Source organism: Callorhinus ursinus, unplaced genomic scaffold, assembly GCF_003265705.2.
Source record: "Callorhinus ursinus isolate GAN/ISIS: 27379988/994484 unplaced genomic scaffold, GSC_fseal_2.0 scaffold41, whole genome shotgun sequence".
NCBI lineage: Eukaryota > Metazoa > Chordata > Mammalia > Carnivora > Otariidae > Callorhinus > Callorhinus ursinus.
In genome coordinates this window covers 1,376,798-1,402,203 of record NW_027397103.1, presented here as the reverse complement: position 1 = coordinate 1,402,203, position 25,406 = coordinate 1,376,798, and the positions used below count along the sequence as shown (strand labels likewise).

Sequence of the window (25,406 nt, the reverse complement as noted above, 5' to 3'; positions counted from 1 at the left end):
CCCCAGGGAGGAATCCGGGGTTGGGGGCGGGGGTAGGCGAACAGCTGTTGCTGAAGCAGCCTGGGGCACTCGAGTGTTGTCGGTGGGAAGCTCTGACCCAGCTGATGGGACATGAGGGGGTGCATCTTGGTGACGCCAGGGCATCTGCATCAACAGTCCTTGTGACAGCAGTCGGTATTGAGGGAGGACCTCCTGGTTCCCAGGCCCGCGGTCCTTGGCTGTGTGCTTCCATTCCATCTGTACATGCAGGATGCAGGTCTTAGCACAGTTGTTTTGCGGATGGGTAAACTGAGCCACGAGGAGACCGACTGAGGTCCCCACGCTGTCACAGCTAACGTAGAGAGGAAGTGGGTCGTGAATGCTGCCAGTCTGCCTCCAAAGGGGGCTGTGCACAGACCCCGAGTCTTAGATATCTGACACCTGAAGGAGCTGATCCAAACAGGAGCTCTAGAAGGGCTTGTAGGAGGGCGGGAGCCAGGCTCAGTCTGGATAGACAGGGTTCGAATCCTGTTTTGGGCAAACAAGGTATGGCCTGGAGCAGCCTCCTTCCCTCCCCCCCCCGCCCCCCGTGTGTAAAATGGGGCTAGTAATCCCCACTCTCCAGGCTTCTTGGGAGCAGAAAATGTAAAGTGACAGACACACAGCAGGTGCTCAGGCCCCATAGGCTCCCATCCCAGGGCGATCTGCCATCAGCAAGGGGGCCGTGCCATCTCCAGCCCATCCGCATCCAAGGCTGGGGCCATCCTCTGCAGGACCCCGACCACCATGCAGACAGGTCCTCCCTCTTCCTTGAGGACCACTGTGCAGCCCGCCTCCAGCAAATACTTGAGATGGTTGGTCAGAAGTGGCCAAGCCTAGAAATCTGACCTGCATGCTCCTGGGCAACGGAGTCCCGCCTTCATCCACCTGGGCCTCTGCCATAAGAGCAGCCCGTGTGCTCAACCAGCAGGGATGCAGCAGGGGACTCAGGAGCGGGCAGATCCTAAAAAGAAAAAAAAAGAAAGAAAATTAACAGATTATGTACATGCTCTTATGTTTTCCTAATCACTCAGATACTAATCACTCAGATACATCTGGTCTTAACCCATTACAACAGTGTGGGCGCAATTAGCCAGTTACCTTGTAAATCATCTATCGTAAAGATGAGAGAGATCCTTGTCCCTGGCGTGTTTCCCTAGCAGCGGTGGTGGTCTAGGGGGGCGCGGGGGGGGGCGGGGAGAAGGAGCCTCACCACAGGGTCTGATGAGTTTTGCAAAGAAATAGGAGCCCTTTATCATGTCACAGTTGGGCGGTGGGGAATTCCAATTTAGTTCAACAGCCATTTATTGAGCCCCTGCTGGGGGTAAGGCAGTGAGTGGGAGGCAGTAGGGGTGAGGCTGCTGGTGCCTGAAAAAGATCAGGACCTGGCCTCAGACAGGCCTGGTCTGGATGGTGCTGCCTGGCTGTGTGACCTTGGGCCAGTCACTTCCCCTCTCTGAGCCTCCTGTTTCCTCACTGGTGATACGAGTCAACAGTAGCCCTTTCCTTTCAGGGTAGTCTTTAGGACTAAATGAGATCCTAGGTACCCATCACCCAGCCGAGGAGGAGGCTCGAGTTACTAAGAACGAACTGGGCTCCTCCAACCTTCCTTGGGAGACTCACAGACCCTCGTTCAATAAGCAGATCCCTCTGGAGGGTGCAGGGTGGTGGTGCCACTGTGAGAGGCAGTGAGTCTGGCTTCAGGGTTTCGGGGCACCTGCCCTGTGATTGGCCAGCGGGGCTCAGGATCCCTTTCTCCCTTCCCGACGTCCTCCGTGACCCCGCCCCCCTGCCCGCCGCAGTTACCGGGCTTCTCGTTCTGTCCATTTCAGCAGCTCCAGGGCTGGCTGGTGGCTCTTTGAGGTCCTCTCTGGGGCTCCCCAAGCAAACACCCACATTCTGTTGTAGCCTGCCTTCAAGTCAGACCATCCTAACACACCTTCCCCAGGCTGGTGGCAGTCCCCCTGCCAGATCACCACAGCAAGGTAATAAACTGCAAAAAAAAACAACAAAACAAACCCCAAACTGTAATAAAAAGAACGGTAAGGCAGAGATGACAATATAGATAATCCGACTTAAACTATACCCCAGCCCAGTCTATTGGAGAGACGGACAACATATGTGGGAGGTGTGGAGGGGGGCAGTGAAGCCCAGAGACCGCACCCGGCTGAGCCTGGGGAGTCCGGGAAGACGATGTCCCGCCTCAGAACAGAATAATGGCGGGAAGAGTAATAGGCAACATTTACCGGGTTCGGGGCGCCATGCTAAAACCCTCATACGCTTGCTTGTTTGTTTCTGGGCAAGTCCCTTTTATTTATTTTTGGTTTTATTTAAGTGCCAGTTACCACATAGTGTATTATTAATTTCGGGGGAGAATTTAGGGAGTCCTCAGTTGCATATAACACTCCGTACTCCTTACATCGAGTGCCCTCCTTAATGCCCTTCACTCAGTGACCCCATCCCCCCACCCAAACCTCGTATGCTTTTATCCACGTCTCTGTGCAAAGGTCCTGTTAGCACCCTGTGGGTAGATACCCTTACTAAACAGGATAGCTGGGACTACACAGGGTAGCTTGATAGTTAGAAGCCCAGACTTTGAGACCAGACTGATTTCAAATCCTGGCTCTGCCAATTAGTAGCTGTGTGACCTTGAGCAAGTTCCTTGACCTCTCAGGCTGGTAACCTGTCTCACAGGGTTGTCGTGAGGCATAAAGCGAGTTACTAGCGATCCTGCTACAAATGTATATAAAAATAGAGTAACATGCATTTATGGAGAAGGCTGGGCCGGGCCTGCGGTGAGCACCCAACCGGGGCTCCTGTTCTCCCCAAAGAGAGGGAGAGGCTGAGAACGTTCCCGGCGGCAAGCTACAGCCTGGAGGTGGGAGGGAGCAGGCCAGTCTGGGGATCTGAAGGAGCGAAGGGTGTTGCCGTAACTAAACGTGATCACAGCCGCCGCCATCTGACCCTGGTCCTTTGAGCCCCTCCTCTCTCTGACTGGGCCCTGCCCCTTCTCCCCCAGAGTGGCCGGAGTTCGTGAGGAACTACGCCCCGTGGTGGGCCACTCACACGCTGGACTGGCTCAAGTTTGGCAAGAAGGTGCTGGTGGTGCACTTTGAGGACCTGAAGCAGGAGCTCTTCGTCCAGCTGGGCCGCATGGTCAGCCTGCTGGGCGTGGCCGTCAGGGAGGACCGGCTGCTGTGCGTGGAGGGCCAGAAGGACGGCAACTTCAAGCGCTCCGGGCTGCGCAAGCTCGAGTACGACCCCTACACGGCCGACATGCACAAGGTCATCTCTGCCTACATCAAGATGGTGGACGCGGCCCTCAAGGGGAGGAACCTCACGGGCGTCCCCGACGACTACTACCCTAGATGATGCGTCGGGTGGGGAGGAGGGCGGAGGCCAGGAGTCCCCACCCAGCCAGGGGGTCTCGAGACGCCCTGGGGACCCCCTACCCACCTGTCCTCTCTTTGGTTTGGGGACAATCCCCACGGCTGCTGGTGGCCCTCAGTGAGTTTCCTGCATGACGAAGGAAGCTCAAGGCAAGAGACCGTCTGGGCACTCCCCACCCTACTCCCAGCCCCCCTTGGAGGCGGAGGGGGCCGCTGGTTTGGGGGCACTCCAGCCACATGGACCCTTTCCTGTCTCCTGTGCCCCGACCGCACCCCCTTGAGGGTCCCACCTGTGGGAGGGAGGGCTCACGGTGTCCCCGAGACGTGGGTGCCCCATTGCAGAAGACAAGGATCTTGATTCAAGCGCTAAAGGGACTGCTGCAGGAGAAAGTGGCCCCGGATGCTCTTCCCTTCTGGGCTGAGCATTCACGGCCTCCCCTTTTCTCCTCTACCCCCGGGGAAGCAGTGGCACCAACGTGGACCCAGGCCCCCTTCTGCGGGAAGAAGGGTCTCTGACATGCCGGGTGGGCTGCGGAGGCAGTGGTGCTCCCAGGAGATGAATGGGCGCCACCACGTGGGCCCCAGCTCCCACGGCTTCTGAGAAACAATCTGGTTGCCGGACCACCTCAAGGGCCAGAATGCTGCCCTTTTCTTCCCCCGCTGTAGCCAGGAGGGGACCTTGGCATCTTTGATCCTGTTTCCAGAGTTCCTCGGGCGCCAGCAGTTAACCCCCGGATGGCCACACGCCACATGCAAAACCTTGAGTAAGACTGACGGCCCCAGGGGCATCTCTCCATGGTGGGGCCCATTGATCCTACACTGCCCTCTGACCCTTACCAGGGGGTCCTTTACTATCCAGGTTAGAGAGCCAGGAGTGCTCCAAAGTCAGGTGGGACCTTGACCCACAGAGACCCCCCCCACCTTCCCAGACTTCCCTTTGGTCATAGTCCCATGGGGCCAGCTTCCTGGAGATGGTTCTTTAAAGAATGGGGTGGTTCTTCCATTTCCATAGAAACACTGTTCCCTTGGGGGTAAGACATCAAACCAAAGGATTCTCAAGGACCTGGGTTGCTAGTCATCGGTCTTAGAAAGCACTGATTCAGGACCCCATTTCTGGGACCACCGCACCACCTCGGACCACCAGTGGTTTCACCTCCAGCCCACACCTGCGCCTTCCCCTACCACGTAGATGCAAAAGCCATAGGTCCCAGATCTTTGCTCTTCTGTCTGGAGCAACCCCCCAGTCAGCCCCTCTGAAGGCTTGGGATGCTCGTTCCCAAACACCCGAGAGACTGGAGAAGGCGCGTGTAAAGAGATATATTTTTTTAAGAGGAATATAACGAATACATTCTGCCCCTTGGCACCTGGCCACGCAAAGAGAAGAAGGGCTTAGGGATTGGGCCTGTGGTTCTCCTCCCTGACCCCCTCATCTGTGGGATTTGGCCCCCCTCCAGGGCCCAGCCAGCGGGCCCTGAATGTATTTTGTACCATGTTTCTTTCCCCCAGCTAATTTCTAGTCTTTCAAGAAGCAGTAGAGGGCGTGGCCTCCCCTCCCACGTGGATGTCCGTGCTCTCTGGGAGACCCCGGGTCCAAGACATGGGCCCATTCTGCTGGTGGTCACCTCGGGCCACAAGCCTCTGTCTGAAGATTCCTCAGGTCAACACCATCATTAAAAGCGAGTTTTGTTGATTATTCTACCACATGATAGAGTGTTGTGTAAGGCGAGTTCACAAATGGGCTTTTCTCTTTTTTTTTTTTTTTTTGGTAGAAGAGAATCGTTCTGGGGCCAGTAGTAGGGGAGGGCGGTGGGTGTGTGTGTAAAATTGTGGTCACCTACCCTTCTGGGTCACGAGACTGTGTCCCCCATGTTGACGCAGTGACTGCCCCATTTCTAAGCTGTGAGCGCAGGCTCCTGTGTGTGGACTTGAGCATGTGTGTGTGTGTGTGGGGGGGAACGGGCCAGAGTGTGGGAGCCCCAGGCCAGGGAAGGAGCCTGTTGTGGAGGGGTGTTTCCTGCCTCTGCCCTTTGTCCTCGGTAAGTGTGCGTGTGTGCAGCGGGTGCGTAGGTATGGAAGAGGGGATCCAGGAGGGGTGTCCTCTGTGTGTGAGCAAGTATGCGGTGCTGTGCACTTGTGTGTGCAGAGAAAAACCAGTGAAGGCACAAGGGAGAAGGAGTAAAGGCTTCTGGGAGGAACGAGGGTTTATATACTGCCTTGTGGACAGAAACGGGGAGGGAGGTGGTAAGCAGAGCTGGGGAGGCAGAGACTGCTCCCCATCATGGGGGAGAGCTCTGGAGGAGTGGGGGAGGCAGCCTACTCCCCCGCCCCCCAGCCCGGGGTTCTCTGAAGTAGGGAGGGGGAGGAAAGAGCTCAGAAAGGGCCAGGGGGGAAGAGTGTGAGGTTGTTCCAGGGCCAAGGGCAGGGTCTTTCTCTTCTGACACTTGGTGTTGGCTTCAGAAATTCTTCTCTGAGGACTCATCCAGCCCCAGGCTGAATGCTCCAACCCAGTCTGACCTGGTCACAGACTGAGCCCCAATCCTAGAGTCTTGATCTTGTTGGACAGCTGAGCCCCAATTCTGAACACCTACTGATCCATGATCCTGTCTCATACTGATGCCTGATTCCAGCCCCACAACGAACCTTGGCCCTACCCATACTGAGTCCCGACCCAGGTCACTGGCGACACTCCAGCCTGGGTCATAGGCTAAATCCTGACTTGCCCCCAAACCAGTGCTGATGGTGTGTCTGGACCGAGCCTGAATCTGCCACAACTCTGATTCTGGTTGGAGACTGAGCCTCAGTCCTGGCCCTGGAGGAGTCTTTCCCTTGGTCCCTCTGGGCCCTCATCCAGCCTCAGATCGAGCCTTGACTCTGGTCCCAAATTGAGCCCTGAAGCCCTGTGCCAATTTCTTTGACCTTTTCTACGATCTCTCCCTCCCTGACCAGAAGGAAGGGAAGCCAGGGATCATCCAGCCCCACGCTTTGCTGGATGCTCCTCCCCAGATCTCACAGATCCTGTACTGTGTCCTCCCCCCCCCCCCCAGAGCACTACAGGGCAGGGGGGTGGCGAGGTGGACAGTTTAGCACCCTCTTCTCTTCTCCAGCCAGCCTCTGCCCGCCTTCACCGCAACTTCAGCAACCCTCTCGATACAAATCTGTACTTCAGACCCAGAAGGGCCCAAGGGCTCATTCCTTCCACAAACATTTACTGGGCAGCTACCGTGTGCCTGGTCCTGCTCTAGCTTCTAGAGACTTAAAGAGGAACAGAAGAGACAAAAATCCCCGTTCCTGCACAGCTTACGTTTTACCAAGTACCGACCAGGTACTTGTAAGTGGCAGAAAGCTTTTGAAGATGGGATGGCGGGGCAAAGAAGGCAAAGGTGGGCCCTAGGTGGGTCCCAGCCGAACCCCAGGGGTTACTGACGACCCTAACGCATGGGAGCAAATGCACACCAATGCCCGAGACGGGCCGGAACTGGCCCAAGCCCCACGGAAGTCACAGCAGAACCGGGCCTTCTCCAGAAAGTCCTTCCATACACACAGAGGGACGGCGCCCTCGCATCTGCCGAAGGGAGAGAGCTGGGGACTCCAGGGGTTGCCCGGTGCAGGGGTGGGTGCGCAGAGTGGATGTGGGGGTGCGGGGTACAGAGGGGATGTGGGGAGCATGTCCCACAAGGACCCAGCTCCTCCCAGGGGCCCAGACCCCTTCTCTCTCTCATTGGTTTCTCTCCATTTTTCTCCACATGCCTCCTGGGCTCCATTTCCCTCTTTCTGCTTTTATGTCTTCCAGTTGCTCATTAAACCTCTTCTGTCTTGTCCTTACCCCCCCCCCCCGATCCTTATCTCTTCCTTGATTTCTGCTCTGTGCCAGCATCTCCATCTCTTGATCTCTGTCTCCCTGCCAGTCTTTTGCTCGCCCCTCCCCCGGTAGTCCTCTCCTGTCCCCTCCTCCTCTTCTCAGAGACTGGGGGCGACTCTGCGGGAGTCAGACGCAGTGAGACAAATGCTACCCAGGCCGGTAACCAAGGAAGTGGTTTCCTTAGCAACAGAACTGCAGGACGGGCTCCACTGCCCCGTCCCTTAGCTGTTACAGTAAGTACTGAGAGGGGGAAGGGGGCGCCAGGAGACAGGAGTCCCTGGAAAGACACCGCTGTCGGGACCCTGGGAGGGGACAGCGGTCAGTGCCTGGCACTCTGGGGACACTCCAACATAGGAGGGGGTGGGGGAAGCACAGGCATGCGGAGGAATCCACAGGACCGGGGGGCAGGCTGGATGTGGTGAGCGGGGCCACCAAGGTTGTGCCCTGGCAGCTCCCGGGCGGAGGTCCCGTGACAGACGGAGAACGTGGGGCCCGAGGAGCAGGAGAGGATGGGGGAAGAGATGGCGAGCTGGTACAGCTCCCTGGCCCCAAGCCTTCACCATCTAGTGGGGCTGTGAGCGGGGGAGGGAAGGCGGAGACAGGCACAGAAACACCTCCTGCAATTCTCCCTGTAAGAGAAGGTCAGTGATTTGCTCGCATGACACAGAAACTGGTGGCAATACTTGGATTCGAACCTGGGCACGCTCCAGAGCCCGTCCACCAGAAGGTGGAAGACAGAGAGGGTAGGCTATGGAAAGAGAGGCAGAGAGAGAGAGAGACACAGGCAGAGAGACAGGAACAGAGAAGAGATTTAAATCACTGATTTGCCACTTTTTCCCCCCAGCAGGAAAACAAAAATATGTTCCATTTTTGAGAATTGAGGAAGGGGAGGGAGTAGACCACAGTGCCCAGCACTAGGATCGCTGTTGCAGCTATAAATAACAGTCCCCAAAGAAAACACCTGTCAAGATGCATTCCCTTCCTGGGAGAGAAATTGTGTCCCCAGTCCAGGTTGATATTTCAGTGACTCAGTGGGGAGCGGGAAGGGGGTGACAGGGGCGAAGGGCAGAAAGTTGATCAATGTAACACGGAAACCTCGCTCAGCTTTTCCCAAAATGCAATAAAACGTGCAGGCGAGGAGAGCTATAAATCCAGATGATAATATCCGTCCTCGCAAAAGCAACATGTTTATTTATCATGTTTGCACGTTTACCATTTCCCCTCAAATTTACAGTCTGCAATCTGCCGGCGTGCAGGGGGAGAAACATGGAAATGAGAACTGGCAGAACATCGAGGAGGAAGAAATGATAAAATATTTATCTCCCCGCTCCACCACCTCCCCCTGCCCCGGCTGCCTTAAGTCCAATTTCCAGCAAAGGTGGGGTTGATCGGAGCAGGGCCTTGCATCTCTGCTTCGGGCCTCTGACGGCTAATTGAAATGAACAGTCCTTATCGAATGGAACGCGGGGTAACGAGAGGATTTTTGTGCATTCTGGAGCCATTTGCTCAACAATTACGGGGAACAAACAGTCAACCAGAAGTGAGAAGGTCCATCTCGGCATCTCGGTGGGGACCAGATTCCTGTGTGTTCTAAACGGGGGGGGGGGGGGCACCAGGAGGGGGAAGGCAACCTCGGGGACAAGTTCTCTTCCGTGACCTGAGTCAGCACCCAACGTGTAATCAGAGTTACCTGGGCTTTCAAAGCTCAGAATGTCCACCAGGCCTTAGGTCAGAATTTCTGAGTCAGATTTTCCCAAAGATGGGAGCTCGGGGCAGGGCGGGGGGGGGCGCAGGGGGGGTGCAGGGAAAGGTGTGCTTACGGTGGTCTTACTGATGACCACTGGCCCCACTCTGGGCATCACCACAGCCGAAGCCTACAAAGGATTTTTGCTATCATCCACGCATCCCGGCTTTTCATGCACTGGGATCTCTGTACACCTCAAACTAGCTCAGTACCCAGCGCATAGTAAGTGCTAAAGAAATGTGTGTGGGGCTTTCTACGTGAATTAAGGAATACTAAAGGATATTCAGAGAAAAGCCACAAGTCATCAGCCAAAGCTGACCTGAGCTGTTATTCCCTTAGCTGCCCTGAATCTTATCTGCAGTAATAATTAATTACTGACCCCCTGCTTGAATCCCCAAAGCCAACGGCTCAGCCCGGCCCACTCCTACTGGCTCTTGAGAAACAAGTGTGCACATCTCTTCTCAAATTCATGTTCAGTGATGTCGCGCTGGTAGCTTGAAATTGGCTGTGGTGAGAGTATTTATACCATGGGAATTGGCAACTGCTACAAATCAGGCAGAGTTGTCTTTTTGGGGGGGCTAGCCAGTCGTTAAGTATTTACCAGCACACCACTGCCCACAGCACACAGACACACACTATTCATACTGCGGGGGTAGGGCTAGCCAGTCGTTAAGTATTTACCAGCACACCACTGCCCACAGCACACAGACACACACTATTCATACTATCCCCTCTTCGGGAAAAGCCTTTATCTGGTTAATATCTTTGCCTCCTTAGGACTTGGCTTAGGCTCTTCCTCTTCCAGGCAGCCTCCCCGGACTACGCAGACCAAATTCAGCTCTTCTCTGACCTTGATCATAGCTTTGGACATGGCCATTGTTGTGATCACTTGAGTAATTTGGGATCTCTCTCTCTCTCTCTCTCTCCCCTCCCCCTCTTCTCACCAGGGCATGAGCTCTATTAGGGCAGAAACCATGTCTTTACCTCTGAATTTCCATGGCCCCCAACACAAACTAGGTAATAAGCAAATATTTAGCCAATGAAAGAATGAAAGATCCCATTTAACACTATCCCCCAACCTCAGTGCTCACAAACTTTGCAAGGAATGGGTAGAAGGATCCACCTGCCCAGACAATGGCCAATAAGGGAAATGAGAAACTCCCCATGAAAGTAACTAATATTTATTGAGGACAAATTATATGCTGGAGTGCTAATTATATATCTACTAAGGTAGGAGCTTCACATAATGCATGCATAATATACTGAATCACAAATGCTCTCTGGGAGGCAGAGACTCAGTATCCCCATTTTACCATCAGGGAATGGAGGCTCAGGGAAGGTAAATAATTTGCCCAAGGTCCCACAGCTGGGAAATGATGGAACTGGACTTTGAACTCGGGCAGTCTAGCTTCAGAGTCCATATATTTAACCGTTACTCTGCATTCTAGGGGGAGAAATGAGCCCCAAGCCGAGAAGGAAGGGCAAGGCAATGGAGAGAAGACAGGTTTAGCAGAAGAGGTGAGAGAGGAAAGGGTTGGCCTTTCTGGGGCGGAGGACCCTCGGGGTGGGGCAGGGAAGCAGGCAGGGAGGTGGTGTGCCAGACGTTGCTGGGTTCTAAGCAGCGAGGCTGATTTATAGATCCCCATGGCAACTGCTAAGCAATAATCTCTTACTCCACAGCTCAGTGATTCTCTAGAAATTCTTTCCTCCTCCCTTCACTGCCACTCCCCCCAGCCCACGGAGGCAAAGGTGACAGCTTCTTCCCTAGGAGAAACTGTGCTGGAGAAGATGAGCCAAGATCCTTTTATTATGACAATGGAGAAGGGACACTGGAGTGGGGGGCAGAAGAAAAGAGAAAGAGGGGCTTAAAACCCCAAAGGTCCAATCATCAGACTGGGAAGGGACTGCAGAAGGCGGTTTTCAGACCACCATAAAAATCTCATGCAAACCATGCATTACCTCCCTAGAAGATTGTGAGCACGCACCTATACCCACGCACTCAGAGTTTTGTGTAGTTTCAGGGACGGTGTAGATCCCTTGGGACCTAAAGTAGGAAATTAAATCATCTAATCTAGTGGTTTCCAAATTAGGGCAAAGGAATCCTATCTTTAATCAAAACCAAAAGTGAGACCTCTAATAGTGGGGTTCTCATCAGGGGCGATCTTGCACCCCAGGGGATATTTAACAATGTCTGGAGATATTTTGGGTTGTCGCAACTGGTGGAGGGAGAGGTGCTACTGGCATGTACTGGGTAAAGTCCGGGGATGCTGCTCAATATCCCAGAAAGCATGAGCAGCTCCTGCCCTGACAACAAGGATCTGCCCAAAAAGGTTGGTAGCGCCACGGTTGACAAATCCTGGTGCAATATCAAAAAAAGGGAGCCATTCATTTGTTCGGTCATTCGTTCATTCAGTAAAGCGGGTGAGGAGTGGGGGTATCCTCTGGCATTAGACAAATCTGACTCACACTTGGACTCAGCTGTGTGACCTGGGGCTAGCTGCTCAACATCTCTGAGCTTTAATATCTTCATCTCTAAAACGGAGGTTATCGTGAACTATAACCATGGGGCTGGCTGTACTGGGCACAGGACCATACGTACAGGGGAAGCAAAGAACAAGGGTGTTGTACTCTTTATTGTCAGGACATTATTAATGGTGGTGTGGAAGATTTCACAAAGGAGGGATTCAATTTGTAATAACTCAGAGAAGCATCTCTCCCTGGCTAGCCTGAGGGACCAAGGACTGCTAGGGACTGAATGGGTCCTCCTCCCAAAATGCATCAGCCTCATCCCCAGTGTGATGGTATCAGGATGTGGGGCCTTTTGGATGGAATCAGGATTAGATTAAGTCACGATGGTATTTGTGCCCTTATAAAAGGAGGAAAAGACACGAGACTGAAGTCGCTCTACCCCTCTCCCTCCCTCCACTCTGTGAGGACCCAGCCAGAAGGCAGGAAGAGGGTCCTTCCCAGCCTCCAGAACCATGAGAAATAAAGGTCTTGTTTAAGCCCCTCAGTCTGTGATGTTCCGTTATAGCAGCCTCCACGGACGTGAAGCCGAGAGGTGTCTTGTCAGACCGAAAACCTCCCATAACAGCGTGGTCACGGGACTGCTTCCCCCTGTGTAGCTGATAAACTAGCCCCGAAGTAGATGAATGTCTCTCATCAATGTCAAATGGGACACTTGTCACAAGGACTGCCTTGAAGACGACAGACAACCCCCTCGTGGGTATGTCTGGTCTGGCAGTTTATAGAAAATTCTGCCTTATAATTGTATACCTACACTTCCTACATTCACCAATTAGAACCCCAAGAGCCATCTTTGGGATGATTCTTGATTTAAGAAATCTTTGCTGCTTGCCTTTGCTTGGGGGGTGGGGGGTGTCTCCTGAAAGCAGAGCCTGGGGGCAAGGATTTGTGTGCAGGCCATTTAATCAAGAGGCAACTCCTGGGAGCCGGAAAGATGAGACGAAGAAAAGGCCGTTCGGTATCTTATGAAGGTCTCGGCGGGAGGCCATGGCGGGGAAGGGAAGCGGCCATCCCACCAGGACCTCCGGAAGAGTTTACAGAATGCCTCCCAGATCATGCACTGAATGAAGCTGGGAGCATCTGCCCATCAGCTCTCCACCTTCACTGGTCAGGGGTCGTCAGTGGGGACTCAGACTCCCTGGTATGGGCCCACAGGAGATGCAGCAGGAGTTCATGGCACTGGAGAGGCCCAGGACCAAAAGTCAGGTGTGTGGCGCATGCTTGAGGCAAGACAGGAATGAGGACATGAAGGGAGGCCCCCCCCCGCACAGAACTGTCCACACCAGCCACAACTGGAAGCCGAAGTGAGCAAACAAGGGTGTGGCACCGTGGACATATGATTCCCTTTCTGGGCTCAAGTCTCACCCCCGCCGAGGATGAAACTCTCGGAGTCTCCGTGTTCCCTTCTGTAAGGCAGGAATAATGGTACCTCTCTCACAGAGCTGCTGGGAGGAGGGGCTGAGCTTGCGTTTTTTTAAAGCACACAGTAGGTGCTCAGGAAACAGGAGCAGTCCCCTTACTGCCAGAGCAGGAGCCCTGATCCGAAAGCGGTTTTTCTCAGCTCTGCAATCTGCCTCGCTTTCAGGAGCCTGTCTGACGAGATATATGCCACAGAATGAATTCCTAGGAAGCGAAATTGGGTGCCTCTGAGGGACTCTGTGACAAAGGGTGAAATGGAGGGCAGGTTGGCAGGGGAGGGAGAGAGGGAGGGAGTCACTAGGAGGCTCTTTGGGAATTAATGCCACAATAATGGTCTTCACGGAGGAGCTCGTTTGATACATCCCCAGTCCCTATCTGCAGCTCACTTCCAGAGCAGGTTCCAGCTGACATCGGCTCGGAACACACGAAAAGCTTCCTTTTTCCAATCTTCCAAGTAAAAGATCATGAGACCAGCTTTGGTAGAAGGTCTCAAATTCGAATGCCTGGGGGAGCCAGTCGAGTGCCATAAATGAGTTAAGTGTACAGTAAGTCCACAAACTGAACACAAAGGAATATTCCTCTTTTCCATAAAGAAATATACTCTCCCCCTTTTATTTTCTTGAAACATAGGGCTCTCATATCCCTAATTTTCACACTTTTACTAGAGACATGTCCAGAGAACTCATTCTCTACTCTTAAGAAAAATACACCAGTGTGGTATTACATAGCAGCCAACTTCGCATTGGTGGGAGGTAGGGGGAGGCAATAGGGAGGGAACTGTGGGAACTGTGATGAAGTGGGAATTCTATATCCCACTGGCATCACAGAAAATCATGGAGTAGGCCACTCAAAGAATCAGACTCTTCACTGAAACAACCATTAACTTGCAAAGACTGACAAAAATCAACTCTGGACGAAGTCAAAGCTTTGAAATCTAATCCAAGACTTCCAACAACCAGGGCATGCTTAATGAAGAAAACAATTTAAGGACTGGATTTCTGCATTTTAAGGAAGTGACGGGACTCAGATCTCTGACTGACCATGGAGATAACAGAGCAGACACTTCGGTGACCGCACATGACAAGGAATACCATCTTTGCAGGGTGGGGGCAGACCGGGATGGTTGGAAAAGTCACTGAACAGACAGTTGCAGCCCCCAACCATCAACAAGTGCAAACCTTAGGGAAGGGGATGGGGGGAAAATCTGATTTCCAGAGTTACCACATGATAATACTCAAAATGCTGTCCACAAAAAATTACAAGGCATGCAAAGAAATGGGGAAGTATGGCCCATCACTCATCAATTCATTCATTTGCTTATTCACGAAATTATTGGCTCACAATCTACTCATCACCACACCCTTACTCACTCACCAGTGAGTTCTATTTATCCAACACACTCAACAAATGGATCCAGCCCTCCCTCAGATCCAGGCTATCCTACAAGGACTAAACCACAGAGTGGCATTTTCAGTGACTCCTCCTTCATTTCAAATCCATTCGTTCCGCCCTCCCTCATCATGAAACTAAACTTTGCTTCAGAAAGACCACTGCAAAACCAGTGTGCTGAAATGGGCAATGCCCCAAGGATTCAGTCATCCCTGGATTGAGAAGACTAAGGGCATATGCCGGACTTGGAATCACACACACCAACCCACCGGGGGGACAAGGCCCAAAGAGGAGAAGGGCCTTGCCCAAAGGCAAATGTATTTCACACCTACTTTCCCTGATGTCAAAGCTATGAATCGGAGAGGTTTCACCCACCATGTGCCCTTTCTCTGCATGTTGACGGGTTGAATGAACTGAGGTCATTGTTTCCTGATGGGAGGCTGACAGGAGCCTGACCTGGGAGATACCATACCCACTTCCTCACCTTAGTTGGCTTTTCTGGAAAGCCAGCCACCCCATCCTTCTCTTGCCTCCTAGGGCTGTGCAAAGTGTTTAATTGATAAACATGCCTTTAAAACAAGCTAATGTTAAAGAGCAATGTTCAAGTGCTAATTATTATTATCATAGGCCACTTTCCACCTCATTAAATGCACGGATTTGGTAATTGTTAGCTAATTCCCGAGGAGAAACCAGAAGCCCCTCAGGTGTTAAGGCTGCATCTTTCTCCAGCAATGTCCAAGCCATAGGATGGCAGGCTGGTTGGTCTCAGAACCCAGATGAGGACTCCTGCTGAAAGTGATAGGCTGTGCCTTTACCTTTGCAGGTTCAAGTCCCAGCCCTGCCACTTACTTCCCTGATGTGTGGCATTAGGATTGTTGCTTCATGTCTTGGAGCATCTGCTATCTAGTCTGGAAAAGGAGACAAATATATGCTGAGTATCTGACCCATTGAAGCGATTTAATTATTGTTGTCAATATTAGTATTTCTTTTACCATGAGCTCAGTATTTTCTTTTGCTTTTTGGTCAGCTTTTGAAATATATTTTATATGTGACAAAATTTGCCAATTTCAGGTATATGAGTTGACAAATTTTAATACTCATGATATAATCATATGACTACCATCACTATAATGCTATAGAACATAAATAATGCTATAGAACATAACCATTTCTTCAAAAAGTTCTTTCATGCCCTTCGCAGTTAATTCCCTCCTTCCACTGTGCTCTCCCCCTTGGCCCCTGGCAACCACTGGTTTGCTTTCTATCCTTAAAATTTTCCAGAATATCATTAAATGGAATTGTACAAGTCTCTCTTCTTTCAGCTAACAGTGCTTTTGTGATTTATCCAAATTGTTGCATGACGAGTATCAGTAGTTTGTTCCTTTCCATTGCTGCATAGTATTCCATTGTATGGACATACCATTTTTTTTTTTTTTTTTTTTTACCAATTCACCAACTGATAGCAATTTGGCTTCTTTCCAGTTTGGGGTTATTATCAGTAAAGTTGGCATACAGGTCTTTGTGCTGACATAAGTTTTCATTTTCTTGAGTAAATACCTAAGAGTGGGACTGCTGCTGGGTCACAGGTATGTTTAACTTTTTAAAAACAAAAACAAAAACAGAAAACCTGCCAAACTGTTCTCCAAAAAGGCCGGCCCATTTTGTATTTCTACCAGCAGTGTATGAGAGTTCAGTTGCTCACATTCTCACCAACCCTTGGTATTGCCTATCTTTTTGTTTTTAGATATTCTAGTACATGTGAGTGGCATCTCACTGTAGTTTGAATTTTCATCTCCAATGGTGAATGGTGTTGCACATCTTTTCATGTACTTACTGGCTCTATATTTTCTTTGAAGTGTTTATTCAAATCCTGTGCCCTTTTTTTGCTACAGGACCTCTTCCTCATAAGGCCATTATTTTCAAGAGCAGGAGACAGAGCTGACTTGCCTAACACATAGAAACAGACACTGACAGTTGGACCAAATGAGGAGACAGAGGTATAAGTCCCAAATGAAAGAACAGGACAAAAATCACAGCAATAGAGCTAAATCAAACAGAGATAATCAACATGCCTGATGGAGAATATAAAGTAATGGTCCTAAAGATATTCACTGGACTTAAGAGTGGAGGATCTCAGGGAGACCCTCAACAAAAAAGGCAGAAAGTATACAAAAGAATCAGAGATTAACTCGGTAACTGAAATTAAAAATACACTAGAGAGAATAAATAGTAGAGTAGAAGAAGCAGAAGAACAGATTGGTGAGCTGGAAAACAGTAATGGAAAGCAAGCAAGCTGAAAAGGAAAACGAAATAAGGATAAAAAATGAAAATAGGTTAAGGGAACTCAGTGACACCATTAAATCTAATAACATTCTCAGTATAGAGATCCCAGAAGGAGAAGAAAGAGAAAAGGCGGCAGAAAATTTATTTGAATAAAAAATAGCTGAAAACTTCCCAAATCCGGGGAAGGAAACAGACATCCAGATCAAGGAGGCACAAAAATCCCCCAACAAAATCAGCCCAAGGATGTCCACTCCAAGACATAATAATTAAAATGGCAAAAAGTAGTGATAAAGAATTTTAAAAGCAGCAAGAGAAAAGAAAACAGTTACATATAAAGGGAAACCCCATAAGGCTATCAGCCGATATTTCAGCAGAAACTTTGCAGGCCAGAAGAGAGTGGCAGGATATATTCAAAGTGCTAAAAGGAAAAAAAAACCTGCAACCAAGAATACTCTATCCAGCTACGCTATCGTTCAGAATAGAAGGAGAGCGTTTTCCCAAACAAAAGTGAAAGGAATTCATCAGCACTAAACCAGCCTTACAAGAAATGTTAAAGGGGACTCTGAGTGGAAAGACCAAAAGCAGGAGTAAGAAAAGTAAGAAGCACAAAAATCATGAAAATTAAATATATCTATAAAAATCAGTCAAGAGATTCACCAAAAAAAGGATGTAAAAGAGGACACCACATACCTAAAAACATGTGTGTGGTGGGGGCAGGAGGGGGAGGAGTAAAAATTTAGTGCTTTTAGAATGGGTTCAAACTTAAGTAAGCATCAACTTAATATAGACTCCTATACATAGGATATTATATATAAACCTAATGGTAACCAATTAAAAACCTGTAATAGATATACAAAAAATAAAGAGAAAGGAGTCTAAGCATATTACTAAAAAAAGCCATTAAGCCACAAGAGAGCAAGAGAAGAAACCAAGAACTATAAAAACAACCATAAAATAAATAAGATGGCAATAAGTACATGAATATTACTTTGAATATAAATGGACACTCCAATCAAAAGACTCAGGGGGTGATGGAATGGATAAAAAAGATCCATCTATATGCTACCTACAAGAAACTCATTTGACCTAAAGACACATGCAGATTGAAAGCGAGGGGATGTAAAATATTGATTATGCAAATGTAAGTGAAAAGAAAGTTGGGGTAGCAATACTTTTAACAGACAAAATAGAACTTTTTAAAAAAGATTTATTTGTTTATTTGAGGGGGGTAGGGGCAGAGGGTGAGGGAAAGGGAGTCCTAAGCAAACTCTGTGTTAAACGTAGAGCCTGACTTGGAGCTCAATCTCATGACCCTAAGATCACGACCCAAGCTGAAACCAAGAGCTGGATGTTCAACCAACCGTTCCACCTAGGCACCCCAGAAAAAAACAGACTTTAAAGCAAAGACTGTAACAAGAGACAAAGAAGGACACTACATACTCATAAAGGGAACAATCCAACAAGATATAACAATTGTAAATATTTATGCACCCAACATGGGAGCACCCAAATATATAATGTGGCTGTTAACAAACATAAAGGAAGAAGTTGATAGAAATACGATAATAGTAGGGGACTTTGACACCCCACTCACATAAATGGATAGATAATCCAAACAGAAAATTAACAAGCAAACAGTGGCTTTGAAAGACACATTGGACCTGATGAATCTAATAGGTATATTCAGAACATCCCATCCCCAAACAGTGGAATACACATTCTTTTCAAATGCACATGGAACATTCTCCAGAATAGATCACATGTTAGGCCACAAAACAAGTTTCAGCAAATTCAAAATGGTGAAAATTATACCATGCATCTTTTTTGACCACAACACTATAAAAGTAGAAATCAACCACAAGAAAAAATCAGGAAAGAACACAAATACATGAAGGCTAAATAACATGCTACTAAACAATGAATGGGTCAACCAAGAAATCAAGGAGGAAATTAAAAAAAAAAATACATGGAGACCAAAGAAAATGAAAACACCATGGTCCAAAATCTTTGGGATGCAGCAAAAGCTGTTCTCAGAGGGAAGATGAGAGCATACAGGCCTAACTCAAGAATCAAGAAACATCTCAAGTAAACATCTAATCTTACACCTAAAGGAACTAGGAAAAAAAAAAAAAGAACAAAACCCAAAACCAGTAGAAGGAAATAATAAAGAGTAAATTAGAAATAAATGAAATAGAAACTAAAAGACCAAGAGAACAGATCTATGAAACCAGGAGCTTATTCTTTGAAAAAAATCAACAAAATTGATAAACCTCTATCCAGACTCCAAAAAAAGGACTCAAAAATCAGAAATTAAAGCAGAGAAATAACCAACACCAGAGAAATACAAAGGATTATAGTATTATGAAAAATTATATGCCAACAAGTTGTACAACCTAGAAGAAAGTTCTAGAAACATATGGCCTCAAAATGAATCAACAGACAGTTTGAACAGATGATTACTAGCAATGAAACTGGATGAGAAAAAAAAAAAACCCTCTCAAACAAAAGTCCAAGACCAAATGGCTTCACAGGTGAATTCCACCAAACATTTAAAGTCTTAATACCTATTCTTCTCAAACTAGTCCCAAATATAGAAGAGGAAGGAAAGCTTCCAAATTCATTCTAGGAGGCCAGCATTACCCTGATACCAAAAACCAGATATACTACAAAAACAAACAAAAACACTACAGGTCAATATCTCTGATGAACATAGATACAAGAATCCTCAAAAAATATTAGCAAACCAAATACAACAATACATTAAAAAAAAAACAACCATTCACCACAATCAAGTGGGATTTATTCTTGGGATGCAAATGTGGTTCAATATTCACAAATCAATCAACATGATACATCACATCAACAAGAGGAAGGATAAAGACCATAGGGTCGTTTTAACAGATGCAGAAAAAAAAGCATTTGATGAGGTACATCTTTCATGATAAAAACCTTCAACAAAGCAGGTTTAGAGAAAACATAGCTCAACATAATAAAAGCCATATATGAAAAATCCAGATACTCAATGGTGAAAAACTGAGAACCTTTCCCCTAAGATGAGGAACAAGACAAGGAGGTTCACTCTCACCACTTTTATTCAACATAGTACTGGAACTTTTCACCACAGAAATCATACAAGAAATAAAAGGCATCCAAATTGGTAAGGAAGAAGTAAAACTTTCACTATTTGCAGACAGTATGTTACTATATACACATAATTCCACCAAAAAAACTACTAGAACTGAAATGAATTCAGTAAAGTTGCAGGATACAAAGTCAATACACAGAAATCTGTTGCGTTTCTATATACTAATAATGAAGTAGCAGAAAAGGAAATTAAGAAAACAATCCCATTTACAATTGCACCAAAAATAATAAAATACCTAGGAATAAACTTAACCAAGGAGGTGAAAGACCTGTACTCTGAAAACTATAACACACTGATGAAAGAAACCGAAGATGACACAAACAAATGGAAAGATATTCCATCTTCATGGATTGGGAGAATATTGGTAAAATGTCCATACCACCCAAAGCAATCTACAGATTTAATGCAATCCCTATCAAAATACTGACAGCATTTTTCACAGAACTAGAATAATCCTAAAATTTATATGGAACCACAAAGATGTCCAATAGCCAAAGCAATCTTGAAAAAGAAGAACAAAACTGGACGTATCACAATCCCAGATTTCAAGATATACTACAAAGCTGTAGTAATCAAAACGGTATGGCACTGGCACAAAAATAGTCACATAGATCAATGAAACAGAATAGGGAAATATGGGAAAACGGGTCAGTTACATGCAGAAGAATGAAACTGGACCACTTTCTTACACAATACACAAGAATAAACTCAAAACAGATTAAAGACCTAAATGTGTGATCTGAAACCATAAAAATCCTAGAAGAGAGCACAGGCAATAATTTCTCTGACATAGGCCACAGAAACATTTTTCTAGATAGGTCTCCTAAGGCAACAGGAAACAAAAAACTATTGGGACTACATCAAAATAAAAAGCTTCTGCACAACAAGGGAAATCATCAACAAAATAAAATTACAACCTACTAAATCGAAGATATTTGCAAATGATATATAAAGAACTTCTACAACTCAACACCAAAAAACAATCCAATTAAAAATGGACAGAAGACATGAACAGTTACTTCTCCAAGGAAGACCTACCGATGGCCAACAGACACACAAAAATGATGTTCAACACCACTAATCATCAGGGAAATGGAAGTCAAAACCACAATGAAACATTCTCACATGTGTCACAATGGCTAAAAATCAAAAACACAAGAAACAACAAGTTTTGTTGAGGACGTGGAGAAAAACGAATGCTTGAACACTGTTGGTGGGAATGCAAACTGGTGCAGGCACTGTGGAAAAGAGTATGGAGGCTCCTCAAAAAATTAAAAATAAAATTACCATATAATCTAGTAATTCCACTACTGGGTATTTACCCAAAGAAAATGAAAACACTAATTCAAAAAGATATATGCACCCCTGTGTTTATTGCAGCATTATTTACAATAGCCAAGATAGGAAAGCAACCCAAATGACCATTCACAAAAGAATGGATAAAGAAACTGTGGTGTATATACACATATGTACACACTAGAATATTACCCATAAAAAAGAGTACGATCTTGCCACTTGCAACAACATGGATGGATCTAGAAGATACAATGCTAAGTAAAATAAATCAGAGAAAGACAAATATAATAGGGTTTCACTCATGTGGAACAAAAAAAGACAAAAAAAAAAAAAAACAAACAAAAACAAAAAACAGACCCCTAACTATAGAGAACAAACTGGTTTTTGCCAGAGGGGAGGAGGAGAGAGATGGTGGATATAGGTGAAGTGAATTAAGAGTACATTTGTCGTAATGAGCACGGAGTACTGTATGAACTTGCTGAATCACTATATTGTATATCTGTAACTAATGTAACACTATGTGTTAATTATACTGGAATTTAAAATAAAAATATTCTGCCCTTTAAAAATGTGCTGCCTTCTTATCAATGAATTAGAAGCATTCTTTATATATTCGAGGTATAAGGGCTTTACTGCAAGTCTGTGACTTTCCTTTTCATTTTCCTAACATTATCTTTGAAGGGGAAGAATTGTTCATTTTAACAAAGCCCAACTTCTCAGTTCTTCTGTTTCAGTTTGTACTTCTTGCATCCTATTGAAAAAATCTTTGTGTAAATTCCAAATACGCTTACACCCAGGCATATTGAGGCCCAATCCCTACCACCTTCCACGAACACCACTGTCTGTTTCCTCTATCCTACCCCTCTAATTCCTCCTCCTTGACCTGATTTCATGCTTTGTGTTTTGTTCCTCCAGCCTACCTCATGCCCACCATCAAAATACATCTGCACTTATCTCATTCCCTTTCCCAGTTGGCGGATAGCTTGCTAATCTTTTGTAAACGTGTAATTATCATTGTGTCTCTGTTCTTAGTAACTTAGACACCTTTTCAAGGGGACCTGCAAAAGCAAGCTCCTTACTCCAAGAGAACAGTGCCCCTGGAAGCATTTTTTCCCCAGCTATCACAAGAAATTGGTGGGAGCTACTTCGATCTTCTCCTGATGCATAATTATACGTGTGTGAGGTCTCTGATGAGGCCTGACTCTGTACATGGGAATTAGCATCAAATCTGTAGAAAGTGTAGTGCTGACAAATTAGTTTAAAGCTGGTAGCTTGTTGATTTCATGGCTGTTGCCCCCATTGGTACTAGTGTGTCTTCAGACGGAATCCGAATGTTGTTGCTAACACGTGGGAGATATTAGAAGCACCTGATCACATTGCCTTCATTGTTGACCAATCCATAGTTTCCAATACCATTTTAGGTTCACGTCTCTTTTGATGATTTCACACATACTCAAAAGGGTACTCCTAGCTTTACTTTGTACACAAGCAAAGTGAGGACCAGTGTGGTTAAATGACTTGCCTAGGGTCAGACAGCCAGATCTTAGTAATGTACTACTGATCTTCACATCTCCTCCTGACAATGACCTTGACAGCCAAAAGGAATGGTGCACTTACTTTGCACAGGCACTGTTTTAAGTGTTTTACATGCATTGTTCTACTTGTACTGGTCGGCTACTGCCTCAACAATACTGCATAGCAAATAGCCCCAAAACTCAGTGATTTAATACAGCAACCATTTATTCTCATGGCTTTGGGTGTGGGCTGAAACTTGGCAGGGGCAGATGGGACTCCAGGCTTCATCCTGAAAGTTGAGTTCAAATGTGTTCCCATATGCTTATTCCAGGGCCCAAGCTAGAGAGGCAGCAACTGTTCCCTGTGGGAAATTTGTTCATAGTAATGACAGAAGCACAAGAGAGCATTTCCAAGCATATTTCTGGTCACTGTTTACATCACATCTGCAAACATCCTATAGGCTGAACAAGTGATATGGCCAAGCCCGAGGTCAAGAGGTAGGCTTTGACTCTTGACTCTTGCAGAGTTAACTGCCAAGTTACATAGCATGCAAACCAGTAGGGATGAAGAATCAGGGCCAATGATTCAAAATACCATGCCATGTAATCCTGACAACTCTAGGTGTTAGACACTATTAATGATTTCTATTTTACTGATGAGAAACTGCAGCTGAGTCAAGCAGTTAGTAATGGGAGGGATGGCAGAATTACACTCAGACATTCTAACCCCAGACTCAAGCTGTTAACCACTGAACTATCTTTTGATGAAATGGTGCCCTACACAGAGGAAAATTAAATGTTCTCTACAGGCTGCATTGTAGGCATACCATATCTACAGAGTGGGAGGTGCTCTGTCCATGGTTCTGAAACATCATTTATGCTAAGGAACCATGGTTTCTCTCAAAACTCCCCTAACGTCAAGCCAACCCCCCCTGGGAATTTTGATCCAGGTGAAAGAAGAGAGAATGAAAGGCAGGAATAAAAATGAGATGCATAGGGGCGCCTGGGTGGCTCAGTTGGTTAAGCGACTGCCTTCGGCTCCAGTCATAATCCTGGAGTCCCGGGATCGAGTCCCGCATCAGGCTCCCTGCTCGGCAGGGAGTCTGCTTCTCCCTCTGACCCTCTTCCCTCTCGTGCTCTCTATCTCTCATTCTCTCCCTCTCAAATAGAGAAATAAAATCTTTTTTAAAAAATGAGATGCATAAATGCATAGAGGCAGACAGTTCCCTTAAGAGACTGATGAGGTGGAGATCAGGAGCAAGGTGGCGGAGGAGTAGGAGACCTGGATTTCGTCTGGTCTCAGGAATTCAGCTGGATAGGGATCAAACCATTCTGAACACCTACGAACTCAACAGGAGATCAAAGAAAAGAATAGCAACAACTCTCTGAACAGAAAAGCGACCACTTTCTGGAAGGTAGGACTTGTGGAGAAGTGAATCGGAGGCGATATTCGGGAAGATAGATGGCAGGGGAGGGGGCCTCCGTCGGCCGCTACTGGCAAGTGATAGAGCCGCGGAGCACAAAATCGGAACTTTTAGAAGTCAGCTCCGCTGAGGGATGTCGCTCCAGTGGCTAAGCGGGGGGTGGAACCCTCGTGGGACAGTGTGGCCTCAGGACCCTCGGGGTCACAGAAAGACCGGGGGCGCATGAGTGCAGCAGAGCTCCCAGGTATCAGAGCGGGGAAGCTGGCTGCAGAGACGGAGCCGAGACGTGGGCTCTCAGATCTGGGTCACCATAAACTGTGATCCGCGGCCGAGTTGGGCCACTGCTCCTCCAGCAGGGACCCAACAAGCCGCAGATACAGGGAGACACCCCTTCCTCCCCCAGGAGGAGCGGCTCGAGAGCAAACCGCAGGGATCTGCTGGGTTTGGAGACTCCACACCGAGTTGGGTGCCAGAGATAGAAACGCTGGGTCACAGGCCGGGTGAGCACAGAGTGCCGCCGGAGACCGGGGAGACGGGAGTGATTGACTGCTTTTCTCTGGGGGCACACTGAGGAGTGGGGCCCCGAGTTCTCGGCTCCTCCAGGGCGGAGATTGGGAGGCCGCCATTTTCACTCTTGTCCTCCAAAGCTCTACTGAAAACTTGCAGGGAACAAAAGCTCCCGAGAGCAAACCCTAGCAGATTACTTAGCCCTGACCGACAAGGGCGGGGCAATTCTGCCTCCAGCAAAGATATTTGGAAACCACGGCAACAGGCCCCTCCCCCAGAAGATCACCAAGAACAGCCAGCCAAGACCAAGTTTACCGATCAATGAGAACGGCAGAACTCCAGCGCTAGGGGAATACTGCACATAGAATTCATGGCTTTCTTACCACGATTCTTTAGTCTTTCAAAGTTAAAAATATATATATATATTTTTTTTGAATTTTTCCCCCTTTTCAACCAACATCTTATCAATCCCTTTTTTAAAAAACTTTTTTTTTTCATTTTTAGAGTCATATTCTATCCCTTCATAGTAGTTACCCTTATTTTTGGCATATACGTGTAAGTTGTTCTCTCTTTAAAATTTTGAGATACAGTTTCTTCTAACAGATCAAAATATACCCTAAATCTCTAGTGTATGGCTTTGTTCTAGTCTCCCGCCTGATCATATTCTCTCCCTTTCTTTTTTTTTTCAAATCCTCTTCTTTCTTTTTTCAAACAACTTATCAATTCCTTTTATAAAATTTTTTATAATTTTCATCTTTACAGTCATATTCCATCCCTTCATTGTATCAACCCTTATTTTGTACATATATAAGTTTTTCTTCCTTTAAAATTTTGGGAGGCACTTTCTTCTAACAGACCAAAATACACCCAAAATCTAGTGTGTGGCACTGATC

The 25,406-nt window shown here is 47.3% G+C and overlaps 1 protein-coding gene and 1 long non-coding RNA gene across 8 annotated transcripts in view; one reads left to right on the top strand and one right to left on the bottom strand.

Moving 5' to 3' along the window:
• WSCD2 (WSC domain containing 2) overlaps window positions 1-5,108 on the top strand; it is a 115,512-nt gene extending 110,404 nt beyond the window's left edge. For 6 of the 7 annotated variants that reach the window (XM_025889305.2, XM_073880992.1, XM_025889306.2 and 3 more), the window contains one exon: window positions 3,038-5,108. In XM_025889305.2, coding sequence (XP_025745090.1) covers window positions 3,038-3,390 — 353 coding nt within the window. In that variant the 3' untranslated portion in view covers window positions 3,391-5,108. The remainder of the gene's footprint in view (window positions 1-3,037) is intronic. The other variant, XR_003211644.2, reaches the window with a different exon arrangement.
• Window positions 252-25,406, bottom strand: part of LOC141370634 (uncharacterized) — a 38,039-nt gene continuing 12,884 nt past the window's right edge. The window contains exons 2-4 of the long non-coding RNA XR_012374831.1: window positions 1,825-2,011; window positions 868-982; window positions 252-507 (exon numbers count right to left, since the gene is read on the bottom strand). This is a non-coding gene — a long non-coding RNA (uncharacterized lncRNA). The remainder of the gene's footprint in view (window positions 508-867; window positions 983-1,824; window positions 2,012-25,406) is intronic.